This window comes from Pelobates fuscus, chromosome 1 (assembly GCF_036172605.1).
Source record: "Pelobates fuscus isolate aPelFus1 chromosome 1, aPelFus1.pri, whole genome shotgun sequence".
In the NCBI taxonomy this organism is placed as follows: domain Eukaryota; kingdom Metazoa; phylum Chordata; class Amphibia; order Anura; family Pelobatidae; genus Pelobates; species Pelobates fuscus.
Window position 1 is genome coordinate 481,661,737 of NC_086317.1, and position 13,981 is coordinate 481,675,717.

Genomic DNA, 13,981 nt, shown 5'->3' on the forward strand with positions numbered 1-13,981 from the left:
TCTACTAAAAGGCTGAAAGACCTGAATTGGTCTTTCAGCCAAATTTACTAATACTAAGTAAAGATTACAGTAAATTATGCCCCTACTCGCTATACCGTGAGTAGGGGCATGTCTATTAAAAAGTGAGCAGCCAGGCGGGGGAGCCCGCTGCCGAACAGAGCAGACGCACCTCAGAAGGCTCTGTGCCATAACGGGCAAAATAACTGACTTTTTGGTGGAAATTAGGCACTTACCTACCCACAACTTACACTGACATCGCAGACATCAAGATGGACAGGAAAAACAAAAAACCCAGGGCGGACAAAGCTCCTGCTAGCCATGACATTGGCGAACTCCTGCGGAGCTCTCAGAAAGCCGCATGGGAGAAAATGGCGCTGGGGAAGAAGGATTCTCGGACTCCTCTGACGACGGTTATACTGACACGGGAGAGGGATCTTCCCTGAACAGACCTGTGGGGCGAACGACCAAACCGCCTCCGCCGGGTGATCCAGTCACTGCAGACCTCCTAAAGAGTATGTTCGCCGAACTTAGGCAGAACTTAGCTAAGGACATAGCCTGCTTTAAGGACGCCATTGCGGGCGCAAACACGAGGCTTGACCTTCTCGAGACCACGGCAAATACTCGGGACACCTAGCTAAGCACTTTGGAACAAAAGGTCTCTGACCTCCAAAAGCAGCAAATCAGCACCGGTGAAAAAGTGGAAGCCTTGGAGGATTACAGAAGGAAACATAATCTTAAGATTAGAGGGGTGCCTGAAACCGTCGGATTACCTGACCTCCCACACTACATTAGGCGCCTACTGGCTACGCTGCTACAGCCTAAGCAGGCCAAAAATATAAAATTGGACGGACTTTTCCGTTTGCCGAAACCCGCAGCAGCACCACCCACGGCCACCGCGGACCTTATAGTACGGTTCCAGTCTCTTCAGGACAAGGCTACTCTGCTGGCAGCAGCCCGGGGGAGATCCCCGTTGATATTTGAGGACTCCCAGATCTCCTTGTTCCCTGATTTAACGAGGAACACTCTCTCATGGCGCAAATTACTCCAACCCCAACTGCAACATTTGCGCACTGTACTGTCCTGTTACTAAAACAAAAATCCTCACTCTGCATTTTTTCTTACCGAAGCCAATGTGAATATTGTACTAACTGTCTGCTTCAAGGATAGGGCGGTAGCCCACTTGTTGTATTACTTGCATGCAGAGTGAACAAATAAAGAATAAAAAAAAAAAAAAAAAAGTGAGCAGCCTGTGGCTGCTCACTGTAAAAACAAAACAAAACAAAAAAAACATCCCCCCTCCCCCTCCTAACCTGAAGGGGGGACCTATTGCCCCCCTCCATGGGCCCTTACCCCTCAATGGTGGGTGGGGGCCCTAAAGTAAAGTAATGGGGGGACCTAATGTCCTCCCTCCTGGCCCCCACCCCTGAGCGGTGGGTGGGGGCCCTAAATTAGAATGAGGGGGAGGACCTAATGTCCTCCCCCCTGGCCCCCTCCCCTGGGCGGTGGGTGGGGGCCCTAAAATACTAATTAGGGGGGGACCTAATGTCCTCCCCCCTGGCCCCCACCCTTGAGCGGTGGGTGGAGGCCCTAAAATACTAATTAGGGAGGGGACCTAATGTCATCCCCCCGGGCTCCCACCCCTGAGCGGTGCGTGGGGGACCTAAATTAGAATGAGGGGGGAGGACCTAATGTCCTCCCCCCTGGCCCCCACCCCTGAGCAGTGGGTGGAGGCCCTAAAATACTAATTAGGGGGGAGACCTAATGTCCTCCCCCCTGGCCCCCACCCCTGAGCGGTGGGTGGGGGCCCTACATTTGACTGTCACAGCACTCTGATTGGTTGGTTTGAAATCCACCAATCAGAGTGCTCTGTGTCATTTTACAAAGCGTGGGAAAGTTCTTTGGAATTTTCCCACGCTGTGTAATTTGACTCATAACTCTCTGATTGGTGGATTAAGTAGCCAATCAGAGTGTTATGAGTAAAATTACACAGCGTGGGAAAATTCCAAAGAACTTTCCCACGCTGTGTAAAATGACACAGAGCACTCTGATTGGTGGATTTCAAGCCAACCAATCAGAGTGCCGTGACAGGTAAATGTAGAGACTTACCTGTCAGTCTCTTCATTTACCTGTCAGAGCACTCTGATTGGATGGCTTAAATCCATCAATCAGAGTGCCCTGAGCTTAATTTCAGGGCAGGGCAAGGCTTTATAAGCCTTCCCCCGCCCTTCAGAGCTCAGTCTGCGCGGAGCCCTCGCCAGGAAAACATCAAATGGTACGTTTTTTTTTTTTCAGGTACTTAGTTAAATGAGCCCCCCTCATTATTTTTAGGGTGAGGGGGGTAGGTAGGGGTTCATTTTTTGGGGGAGGGGGATGACTAGGGGTTTGGGGAGGGGGGTTATTTTTTTATTTAGGGCCCCCACCCACCACTCAGGGGTGGGGGCCAGGGGGCAGGACATTAGGTCCCCCCCAATTAGTATTTTAGGGCCCCCACCCACCGCTCAGGGGTGGGGGCTAGGGGGGAGGACATTAGGTCCCCCCCTAATTAGTATTTTAGGGCCCCCACCCACCGCTCAGGGGTGGGGGGCCGGGGGGGAGGACAATAGGTCCCCCCCATTATTTTACTTTAGGGCCCCCACCCGCCGCTCAGCGGTGGGGGCCGGGGAAGGCAATAGCCCCCCCTTTAGTTTAAAAGCCCCCACTCGCGCGTCGCGGGTGGGGGCTCGGGAGGGGGGACCCATTTTTAAAAAAAATTATTTAACAGTGAGCAGCCAGTGGGAGTTGGCACCCAGACCACTCCAATGGGCAGAAGTGGTCTGGGTGCCTGGAGTGTCCCGTTAAAGTTCAGTATTGATTTAAACAAGTTGAATGTTCAGCAGGAATATAGGTTGTTCAGGTTATTATGCTGCAGGTTGGAAGATAATGCAAGAATGAATGAGTTGTACAGGTAAGTTTGGAGCAGGTTGGTGAGCATAGCAGGTTATGAAGCCAATAAGGAATGTCCACAGGTTAACTCATAAGGCAGGATATAAAGTCTCTCTCAGACAATCATCAACTTCAATGTCAAGGCCAAGTGGTGTGTTGGGTGTTACCGTTTGTAGGAACCCAATTAGTCTAGTCAGGTGAGAATGATAAGGTGAGTGGTCAAACTAGAGGCAAGGGAGGCCACAAGTGGTAAAACAAAATCAATGTAGAAACTTGTTTTTTTAAATGATACAGGATATACAGAACAAAAGTCTTGCTTGTCAGAACAGGATCCTGATCCTAATGAGATGCTGGAGACTAAGTGGCTATCCGCGAGTAGCTACCTTATCCAAGCCAGGTAAATCACGAACCAAATGTGAAAATTTAAGGGCCCATCTCACTACTAAATTCGGATGTCAAGATACTTGCCAAAAGTTTTGCTAACAGACTTACCACGATTTTACCAACCATTAACCATTCTGACCAAATGGGCTTCATCAGTGGTGGACAAGGTGCAGATGGGACATGTAAAGCTCTAGCACTTCTTCACAGCATGCATAGAAGCTCACAAAACAGTCTGATACCGTCACTCGATGCGGAGAAAACTTTTGACTGTCTGCACTGTTTTTTCCTGCAGACGGTCCTAGAAAAATTTAAATTACAAAATTCATAAAATTGGTCTATTTGCAGATGACATTATGTTATCACTAAAAAATCCTATGTACTCAATTACATCCTTAATGTCTATCTTGCAAGAATTTGGTGACATTTCCTATTACAAATTAAATACCAAAAAAACGCAAGCACTCCCCTTTTTTATACCATGGTTTGAATTGGATATTTAAAAAAAAAACAAAACAGTGTGACTTTGATTGAAGAGACTCTTACATTTCCTATTTAGTTATCGATTTTTGCAAAAACCTGGCTAGGGTGCATGAAAACTACTTAGGAAAAGTCTGGCCCACGCAAATATCATGGTTAGGTAGGATCAATTCGGTTAAAATGAATATACTTCCAAAAATATATTTTATCTTATTAGAATCATACCCTTTACTATTCCTCTATAATTTTGTAGAAAAGTTCTCTTTACCCTTTTGACATTTATTTGGAATAGGAAACGGGCAAGAATCACGTTTTCCATATTGCAAAAACCTAGGGTATTTGGGGGTATGGGTTTGCCAGACTTTGCTCATTATTTTTACACTACCAATGCAGCTGCTGCATAAAAAATTAATTTAGACACTGGACAGCCCCAATGGCTCGAGATGGAGACAGCAACAATGTTCCTCATCTTATTAAAGAAATAGTATGGCTTCCTCCATCTCGATGACCACGTTACATAAATATGTACCCATCCACCAAAATTACTATAAAATCATGGAACATATTATATTAACAAATTAAAACCTTTGCAATTTGGTCTAGGGCAACTCCATTATCAGTTTTAATGTAATCTTAGATTTAGATTACTAGACATCACATTCAATTACACACAGTGATAATTTCTTTACATTAAACAAAAATAGCAAATTTGACTAAATGAAAAACAAATTTGATTTGAACATTCCTGATGAAATAATATACAACAAAATAATTAATCTTATTATTGTTAATTGTGGCCTTTCAAGACAGCATCCGAACCAAAGTAAACTGGAATGATCAAAATTAGAAAAACTATACTATTCGCATCCTGCTCGGAAAGGAGTCATTCCTATATGCTACACTCATTTGGCCGGGGAGCTAAAAAAAACATTTGATTCCATGATAAAATTGGAGGGATAACTGGGTAAAACATTTAACATCACAGAATGGTTTAACTTTGTAAATGCATTGAGGGGTATTACACAGTGTGTGGCACATTTAGAGTCCCATTATAACATTTTATACCATTGCCAACTACATTTGGGTTGGTCACGTGAGTGGAAGTCTGTCAATCAGTTTGCTTTTCGACACCCCGCTGTCAAAACAGCTTTAATCAAAACATGTTGGAAAGCGATCAATATGCTTGCTATGTCACAGTCGTGCTCCATGTCTGTTCACAGCAATTACTTTATTCTTAGGCTGAAATGAATGTTAGAAATAACTTTTTTTTTTTAATGAAATGCTCATTTTTCTGGGGGAGGGAGGATGGAAGTGGGATGACAGAGCTGTGGATGACACTTTAGTATACAGTATTACTTTACAGTGAAGCTAGTGGATGCATGGAATAGCCTTTCAACTGAAATGGTAGAGGTCAATACAGTGAGGGAGTGTAAGCATGAGTGGGATAGGCATAAGGCTATCCTAGACTTAAGATAAGGCCAGAGACTAATGAAAGTATTTAGAAAATTGGGCAGACCAGATGGGCCGAATTGTTCTTATCTGCCGTCACATTCTATTTTTCTATGTTTCTATGGTACCTTACTCCCTCCAGATTACACTAATTGAATTCATCACATACAAATACATGCTGGAGGGGGTGTGGACAAAGGGGATCTTTGTGTCACATGCTGTGTTCGTGCCCCAAAATTAGACCTTATTAGAAATTGATAAATAAATTAGTTAAAACTGTTGGCAATTCAATTGATAATTTGACACCAGAACTTTGTCTCTTCAAGCAAATCCTCATAAATTTACCAAATTATAAAAAAATGATACTAGGCCATATTCTAATTTCTGCAACGACAATTATCACCTGACACTGGAAAGCTATTAACCACCACACATAAATGAGGTCATACAATACATATTTGAAAATAGACGCTGCAAACTAGCTTTCCGCTTACCAACACCAAAAACTGAAATTTTGAAACAAGAGTGGCTTTTATGGGAAGAAAACATCAGAATCAATTATAATCTTATTTCGTAGTTTGTTCTTGACCGGATTATTGCTATGTTGTAAATATTTGATTGTATATAATAATAAATTGTACATAAACTGATGAGTTATTACTCATATCCCACTGGATGATTGTACTTACAGAGTTTATCACCTGTTTTATTATTATTTTCTGTATTAATTATTGTATCTTATTGTTACTCACAAACCCCCTCACCTCCCTGCCAGTAGTTCACTCCATCTCACTTTTCTAGGTGTCATTCTCCCCTTCAATTTGTCCACATTGTATCATTTAAACTACGTAAAGTTGAGCAAAGAAATAACTAACACACTACATAATTGGAGTAACAAATTAATCTCCTAGTCGGGATGTATAGCTGCTGATAATCTTGCCAACGCTGCAATATATGCTCCGAACAGTCCCAATGTCCTGACAGCATTTTTTAGAACTCTCCAAAAACAAATCCATTTGTTCATCTGAAATGGAAAACAACTTAGCTCTTTCAACACTCTATAAACATGTTTGTAAGGGTGGAAAGAGCCTCCCCAATATCCATACAAAGCAGCCATCCTAAATATCCTTGTGTCAGCTAACCAGGTCAATATCCCACCACAATGGGTCCATTTTGAACCATTTTGGACATAATCATGTGGTATCAATAGCTTGATATGGATACCCTCCCACCAAAAGCCCAGTCTAGCTCAGGCACTCCCTACCACCTTAAACACAATAGCGGTATGGGACCGATCCCGAAGGCTTTTGTGCAGCTGCCACCCTACCTCTCTAGCCACATCCCTATCAGTTTTGTCTGTTTTAATGCCTGGATTTAACTTTAGGATTTGGAATAGATGTGGTGTTAAGTACATTTATGAATTGCAACTTAATGGGAAACTGAAGAAAATTGAACAACTGTAAGATAAATACACACTGTCTAACACGGCAAGCTTCTCACACGTACAATTACAATCTTGGTGGCACGCCCATGTGGAGATACCCTCTTTGTCTCCATTCAAGACGCTGACAAACTTTGAAAAATTCTACATGGCCCTATCACCAGTAAAAAATAACGATATCTACCATTTATACTCTACTAAAACCAGCCAGAGAAATAAAATACGAACCCTGCACTGTGTGCAGGCCTGGGAAAAAGACCTAGGTCACAAGATGGCAGAGACCGCATGGCTAAGGGCTATAAATACATACAAGCGATTGACTTCGTGTACATCCCACATGTAACTTTCAAGAAAAATATTCTATCACTGGTATATGGTCCCGACCCGTATAGCAAACATGATGTCATGCTCCTGAGCAGGTCAGAGAGGAGACGATTGCAAGGGTTATTGGTTAAAACTTTATTTGTCATATTAGACATAACAAATTTAATGAAGATAAAGAATAAAGGGCAGTCTGCCACAAACAGGAGACTTTGAGAAAAACAGGGTTTAGGCGATATGCCACAAACAAGATCTTAAGAAAGTAAATGAATAAAGTCTTTTGTATACAAGCAGGCTTGAAGTTATACCAAGTAGTTATGGGTTTCCAGGATACTTTGCAATGCAGCTAGTTATAGGTAAATACCTTTTAGGATAAGGCAATACAGGATCATGCAGAGTTGTAGAGGTTGAAACAGGTAGGTATATTCCAAAATTATATAATGCAGGTTGCTTACAAGATCATGTAGTGATGCAGCAATTGAAGCAGTTAAGATTCTTCAATGAAGGCAATACGCCACAAATCAGGATTCATGGAAGCTGATAAGGAAAGTATTTCGGTAAGATGTAATTCAGGCAAGTTCAGGATGAAGTAATGCAGGTTAGTGCCTTTCAGTATGAGGAAATGCAGATGATTACAGGATGAGGCACTGCAGGTAAGTTCTCTACAGAATGAAATCATGTCGATAAAATACAGGATATTACCAGGAACAGAGATTCTTTATCAGAGCATAGACTTCAATGTCAAGGCCCTGTTGTGTGCTGGGAATAGATTTATCAAGCCTCCTAATTAGTTAATCCAGGTGAGGTTATTAAGGTGAGTGTAACGGATCCACTGGCACCCCGACTGGGTACCTCCGTTGAAAGATGCTCCTAGCGCTTCCAGAGGACTCCAAGCACTCCACCAGACACCATAAGCACCGCAGGCTGCAGCTATCTCCCTTCAGAACGAAGCAGGAACAAGCTCTTACAAGAGCTCAGTGATTATAGCAAGGGAATATGCCTAGCATAGCAATCCCTTGTAGCAGATTCCCCCAATAAGAGACAGGACTCAAGTTGAGGGTAAAAATAGAACTCTCTGGCTGCTAGCTTGCAGCCCTTTTTATTAGGTGCTCCCATGAAGGGGAGGGACACACACAGTAACGTACATTAACCAATCACACAATAGTTACATCCCACACATAGCCCTCCCCTCTACCTGCAAACTAATTATCTGTACACACAGGAAAATACAATTATCCTAGGTAGGGAAAATACAGTTTTTACACAACATTCATAACTCCCAAAATATACATCACATTCGCATAAAAATACATATACACAATCAATCCATTCGGGGGAACAACATACTCAAAAATCATACGAATTGGACCAGGGGTTCAAAAGTTAGTACAAATGTGCATTTGACCTTCTGGAAGCATGGTTTTTAGAAGCTCAAACTAGTTCCCAGAATCCTCTATCCTGGAGACAATGGAGAAGCTGATTTAATTATATCCAGGGACAAACACAGCCTCCATTAAGCACATGTTACCAGCAACCACCAAAAGACATAAAAATACATAACTCCTGTTATACTAAACAGAACCCCCACATTCAACCCATCCCCAGATGGCTTGGATCTGAGCGCTCAACATATCCAAACAGCGTTTAGATGCCACAAACGCCATGGGGTTTAAGTTTCGTATGAGCTGATGAGAGGGCCCATAATCCTGGGGCAGCCCAATAACCCACAGTATGCCCAAATATCGTGCATAAAGGGCCAAATCGCCCAGGGACCGTAGTCACAGGGTAAGAGGCGGGCAAGCAGCCCCCTCCAAACCACAGTGGCGAAGTGGCTTTCGCTACATATCTTCCCATTCGGGGGTAGACTAACCAGGTACCTGACCTTCTGCCGGTCAGTACCTAGATTAGTCGGGCAGCCCACCCATAAAACAAAATTAGCAGAGTAGCCCACCCACAAAACAAATTTAGCAGTGTAGCCCCCCCACAATAAAGAATTCACAGAATGGCCCACCCACGGTACATAGTTCACAGAGGGTCTAACCCACAAAACAAATTTAGCAGTGTAGCCCCCCCACAATAAAGAATTCACAGAATAGCCCCCCAACAATAAGTCATACTGGCCTGTAGGTCCCAAGTTGTGGGGTGAAACTGTGGCACCCTCGGCCTTGCTGGGCAAACGGCTGTGAGTACTTGGGGGCCAGATGCCCGATGTGCTCTGCTCCGGGGTCAGAGCTGGGGTAGTCTCAGGGTAAGGAAAAAAGGAAGGACAGAGGCCAGCGGCACTCTGCCCAGTTGCCAGCTCTTCCGCTGAGGCAGCCTGTAGAAAGTCAGGCTCAGGGGAAGGAAACAAGGGAGGACAGAGGCCAGCGGCGCTCTGCCCAGTTGCCAGCTCTTCTGCTGGGGGGTCAGGGAACAAAGGAGTTGACTGGGGAGGAGAAATATCACTTACCTCCCCCTGGTACTCCGGCTGCTGCTGGGGGGGGAGGTCAATGCTCTCCACTTTCTGTAACTCCAGCTCTAGTTGGGGATCTGGGCCGGTTGCCCAGCATCCCTGTAGGGCCGGTGGAGAGATCTCGGTCCCATCTCCACCTGCCTGCAGGGGGTCCTCCCAGGACCAGTCTATGAGGTCCTCTACCTCGGGTACCTCTGGTTGCTGTTGGGGAGGGAGACCGGTTGTCTCTTCCTCCAATAACACATTCTGCCGCTGGGGAGTGAGACCGACTGTCTCCCCTCCCTGTAAAACATACTGCCGCTGGGGATCTGGGCCGGGTGCCCAGCATCCCTGTAGGGCCGGTAGAGAGACCTCGGTCCCATCTCCACCGGCCACCTCGGTTTCTTCCTCGTCCCACTCTACCTGTGGCTGGAGTTTCTCCCAACGTGCCCACTGGCCTTCCCTCAACGCCCTGTGTTGTAGGTTCCGGGTCACCATGTCCCAAACGAACCGCACGTATTTCTCCTCTGGATTGGGTCCGTAAAACTTCAGGCGCAACCCTACCATCGTGCCAAACTCTAGTACGGAGTAGCTATACGCCATGCTTGCTGTAGCCACTGCTGGTTCCATTATGTTGCTGAAGATAGGGACGCTGCACAACTCCACACGTTACCGGTGTCTCTGAGCTGCTTCTCCTCACACTAGGACGCCATCCCACCGCTTGCCACCAATGTAACGGATCCACTGGCACCCCGACTGGGTACCTCCGTTGAAAGATGCTCCTAGCGCTTCCAGAGGACTCCAAGCACTCCACCAGACACCATAAGCACCGCAGGCTGCAGCTATCTCCCTTCAGAACGAAGCAGGAACAAGCTCTTACAAGAGCTCAGTGATTATAGCAAGGGAATATGCCTAGCATAGCAATCCCTTGTAGCAGATTCCCCCAATAAGAGACAGGACTCAAGTTGAGGGTAAAAATAGAACTCTCTGGCTGCTAGCTTGCAGCCCTTTTTATTAGGTGCTCCCATGAAGGGGAGGGACACACACAGTAACGTACATTAACCAATCACACAATAGTTACATCCCACACATAGCCCTCCCCTCTACCTGCAAACTAATTATCTGTACACACAGGAAAATACAATTATCCTAGGTAGGGAAAATACAGTTTTTACACAACATTCATAACTCCCAAAATATACATCACATTCGCATAAAAATACATATACACAATCAATCCATTCGGGGGAACAACATACTCAAAAATCATACGAATTGGACCAGGGGTTCAAAAGTTAGTACAAATGTGCATTTGACCTTCTGGAAGCATGGTTTTTAGAAGCTCAAACTAGTTCCCAGAATCCTTTATCCTGGAGACAATGGAGAAGCTGATTTAATTATATCCAGGGACAAACACAGCCTCCATTAAGCACATGTTACCAGCAACCACCAAAAGACATAAAAATACATAACTCCTGTTATACTAAACAGAACCCCCACATTCAACCCATCCCCAGATGGCTTGGATCTGAGCGCTCAACATATCCAAACAGCGTTTAGATGCCACAAACGCCATGGGGTTTAAGTTTCGTATGAGCTGATGAGAGGGCCCATAATCCTGGGGCAGCCCAATAACCCACAGTATGCCCAAATATCGTGCATAAAGGGCCAAATCGCCCAGGGACCGTAGTCACAGGGTAAGAGGCGGGCAAGCAGCCCCCTCCAAACCACAGTGGCGAAGTGGCTTTCGCTACAGTGAGTGAATCGATTAGTGGCTATACCCAACTCCCCTTCCTCTTTGTTGTTGTTCATTTTTGAAGACACATATCCTAAACCGATCAAGTATATGATCTTTCATATTCTCACAGCAGCCCTGTCATACATTGCCAAAATTGTCTTTCCCCAACCAACGCCTCTATGCATGAATTCAAAATACCACCAAGATCTTAAGACACATATCACTAGTAGGACGATAAGAGTTAAACATACTCCAAATACCACCAATGGCCGGATGGAGGCATGTAGTATGGGAAAATTAGGCCTTGAAACACCCTACTTAGCCAACTATACCTACAGACAACACTTTGCCGACACAATGCCCAAGGGAAGTTGAGAGCGGTAAACAATCCACTTCGGTCCATTACTAGTATAAAACGGTTTTGGTATTCCTTCCTATCGCACGAGGAATGGCTGGTTTCACCCCACCCTCTTTATTTCCCTCTTTCTGACCGCTATCCGCCAACTCAAGTTCTCAGTTACACCGTAGATACTAAAAGCAAGCCACAAATACAGTAACAAACAGGCAAGGTGAAACATTAAGGCAAGGAATAAGGTCCACGATAGATAGCACACAGGTCAGCTCCACAGTAGAAAGTGGAAAATGCACATACCTACACCTCAGAGTTCAAGTCGAATACAGTATCGATCTCAATATGGCTTATTAATATATATACATCCACCAGAGTACTAGACATACCACCTTTTGTGACAGACGTGTCCACTCAGTTTGAAAGTACGAACACAATGTTTCAATATGTTACTCGGAAATATTCTGTATACCAGTGCTGTTTAAGTATTGCTTTCTTCTACGAGTCATATATGACCTATGTTTACCTATTACAATGTGATGGAAATGTGGTAACATATTGCTAACTATGTCATTGTTTAGATGACAGACCCCCCACCCCCCCAAAAAATAAAAAACTATTACTTATCTTTTTCTGTTTGAACATAAATGGATTGTGCTGTCTTTTGCTAAAAAAATTAACATTTCTTTTTTTTTTTTTTTTTTTTTTTTAAATGAAGCATCAAATGAAAAAAAGGTTTTTAGAAACATTATGAGTGATCGTTAATGTTTTAGTGAATGGTGAAAGTGCCAGAGAAGCAACAGTTCATCTTTAATCTGCTGGGATTTCACTAAAGAAAATATTTTGTTAAAACTCAGGGGGAAAACATGCTGCTAAAATATTATAAATGGTGGGTTTGCAGACTGATAATGAATCCATTTGTAAAGAAGGCTGGAGGTGAGGTGAGTCTTAATGGTTGGGATTTTCTGAACAAAAATGCATCTATTTTAAACATGTTTTACCTCTTCATTATTTTTAAATTTATTTATCTTTTAAATAGCATTAGACTTTGATTTTCTATCTCACGTTTTCCCTCTCTCCTCTGACATCAGAATACTATAGTTTCTACAGATATTTAAAAGATTTACAAAATACTAACATCATCGAATTAACTCTAATAAAAGCTCTTCTACATTTGTGTACCGTATAGACAAAGCAAATATGTTTCAGTGTTTCTTTTCAATAAATTACTGGGATATGTGTAAACAATAGCATGAATAAATCATATCTTTCATAATACTTTCTTTAAACAGGACACTGGGGAAAAATAAAAATAAAAAAGCAAGGATGGTAAATATCTCCAGTGATGACAAACTTATTCTTCTTGGATTGGAAGAGTTGCAAAGATTACAATACATGTTCTGTGTGTTCTCTATTGTCACATATTTATTTATTGTTCTTCTGAGCATTTTAATTGTGCTTGTGATTTTGAGTGAAGAAAGCCTCCATGAGCCCATGTACATTCTTATTTGCAACTTGACTCTCAATGGGATTTTCGGAAGCTCATCTTTTTATCCAAAGTTAATTAGTGATCTGTTAACTTCATCTAAAACAGTTTCACGGACGAACTGCCACATCCAAATTCTTTGTCTTATGACTTTCACTTTGTTTGAAGTATTAACTTTTACAATCATGGCTTACGACCAATATTTAGCCGTTTCGCACCCTCTCCAGTATCTTATGATGATGACCACTGGTAAGACGGTGAAACTCATTGTTGGATCTTTTATATTTTCTTTCACATCTGTGCTGATAACTGTTCTTCTGTCTGCCAGATCGCCTCTTTGTGGAAATGAAATCAAAAATATATTTTGTGACAATCTGTCTTTAATAATTTTGTCTTGTCTTGATTCTTCTGTGAATAATCTCTATGCATTCATTGCAACAATCATTTTTTTAATGTTTACAATATCAGTAATTGCCTATTCTTATCTGCAGATCTTCCATATTTGCATAAAATTGACCAAAACGTCCTATAGGAAAGCTTTACATACACTGGTGACCCACTTACTCAACTTTTCGATATTTCTGGTGAGCGCTCTTTTTTTGTTTGTTCGTTTTAGACTCAATAGCAGCATGGTCCCACTTTTTGCCCACATTCTGCTCTCTGTTAGTTTTGTCCTATTTCCTCCACTTCTCAACCCTCTCATATATGGTATCAGAACAAAGGCCGTAAAAATAAAAATTATTCGTTTCTTAAAGACAATTTGGACACCTCTATGAAAGCAAAAACTAGATTTTCTTGAATAGATAAAAAAAACAAACAGAAATATACTGGGATAACCTAAATAAATAATGAAAAAAACTAATTGTAAATTGCATTGTGTAATACGAATAAAAGTGATAACATTTCTGGTTTCCATACCTGCAAACTGATTGATATTGTTTTTTTTTTTTTTCTTTTAACCTATCTGACCCAGAGTGCATTTG

The 13,981-nt window shown here is 42.9% G+C and overlaps 1 protein-coding gene across 1 annotated transcript; it reads left to right on the forward strand.

The window, feature by feature from the left end:
- The first annotated feature begins 12,838 nt into the window (after positions 1 to 12,838).
- LOC134585800 (olfactory receptor 6B9-like) lies at positions 12,839 to 13,774 on the forward strand. Its single transcript, XM_063441273.1, has one exon. It carries the CDS (start codon positions 12,839 to 12,841, stop codon positions 13,772 to 13,774), a length of 936 nt encoding a protein of 311 aa, XP_063297343.1.
- Positions 13,775 to 13,981: the final 207 nt, after the last annotated feature.

Bases quoted from the DNA above. Each gene is read 5' to 3' on its own strand.
- LOC134585800 (XM_063441273.1), top strand. From the start codon at position 12,839: ATGGTAAATATCTCCAGTGATGACAAACTTATTCTTCTTGGATTGGAA.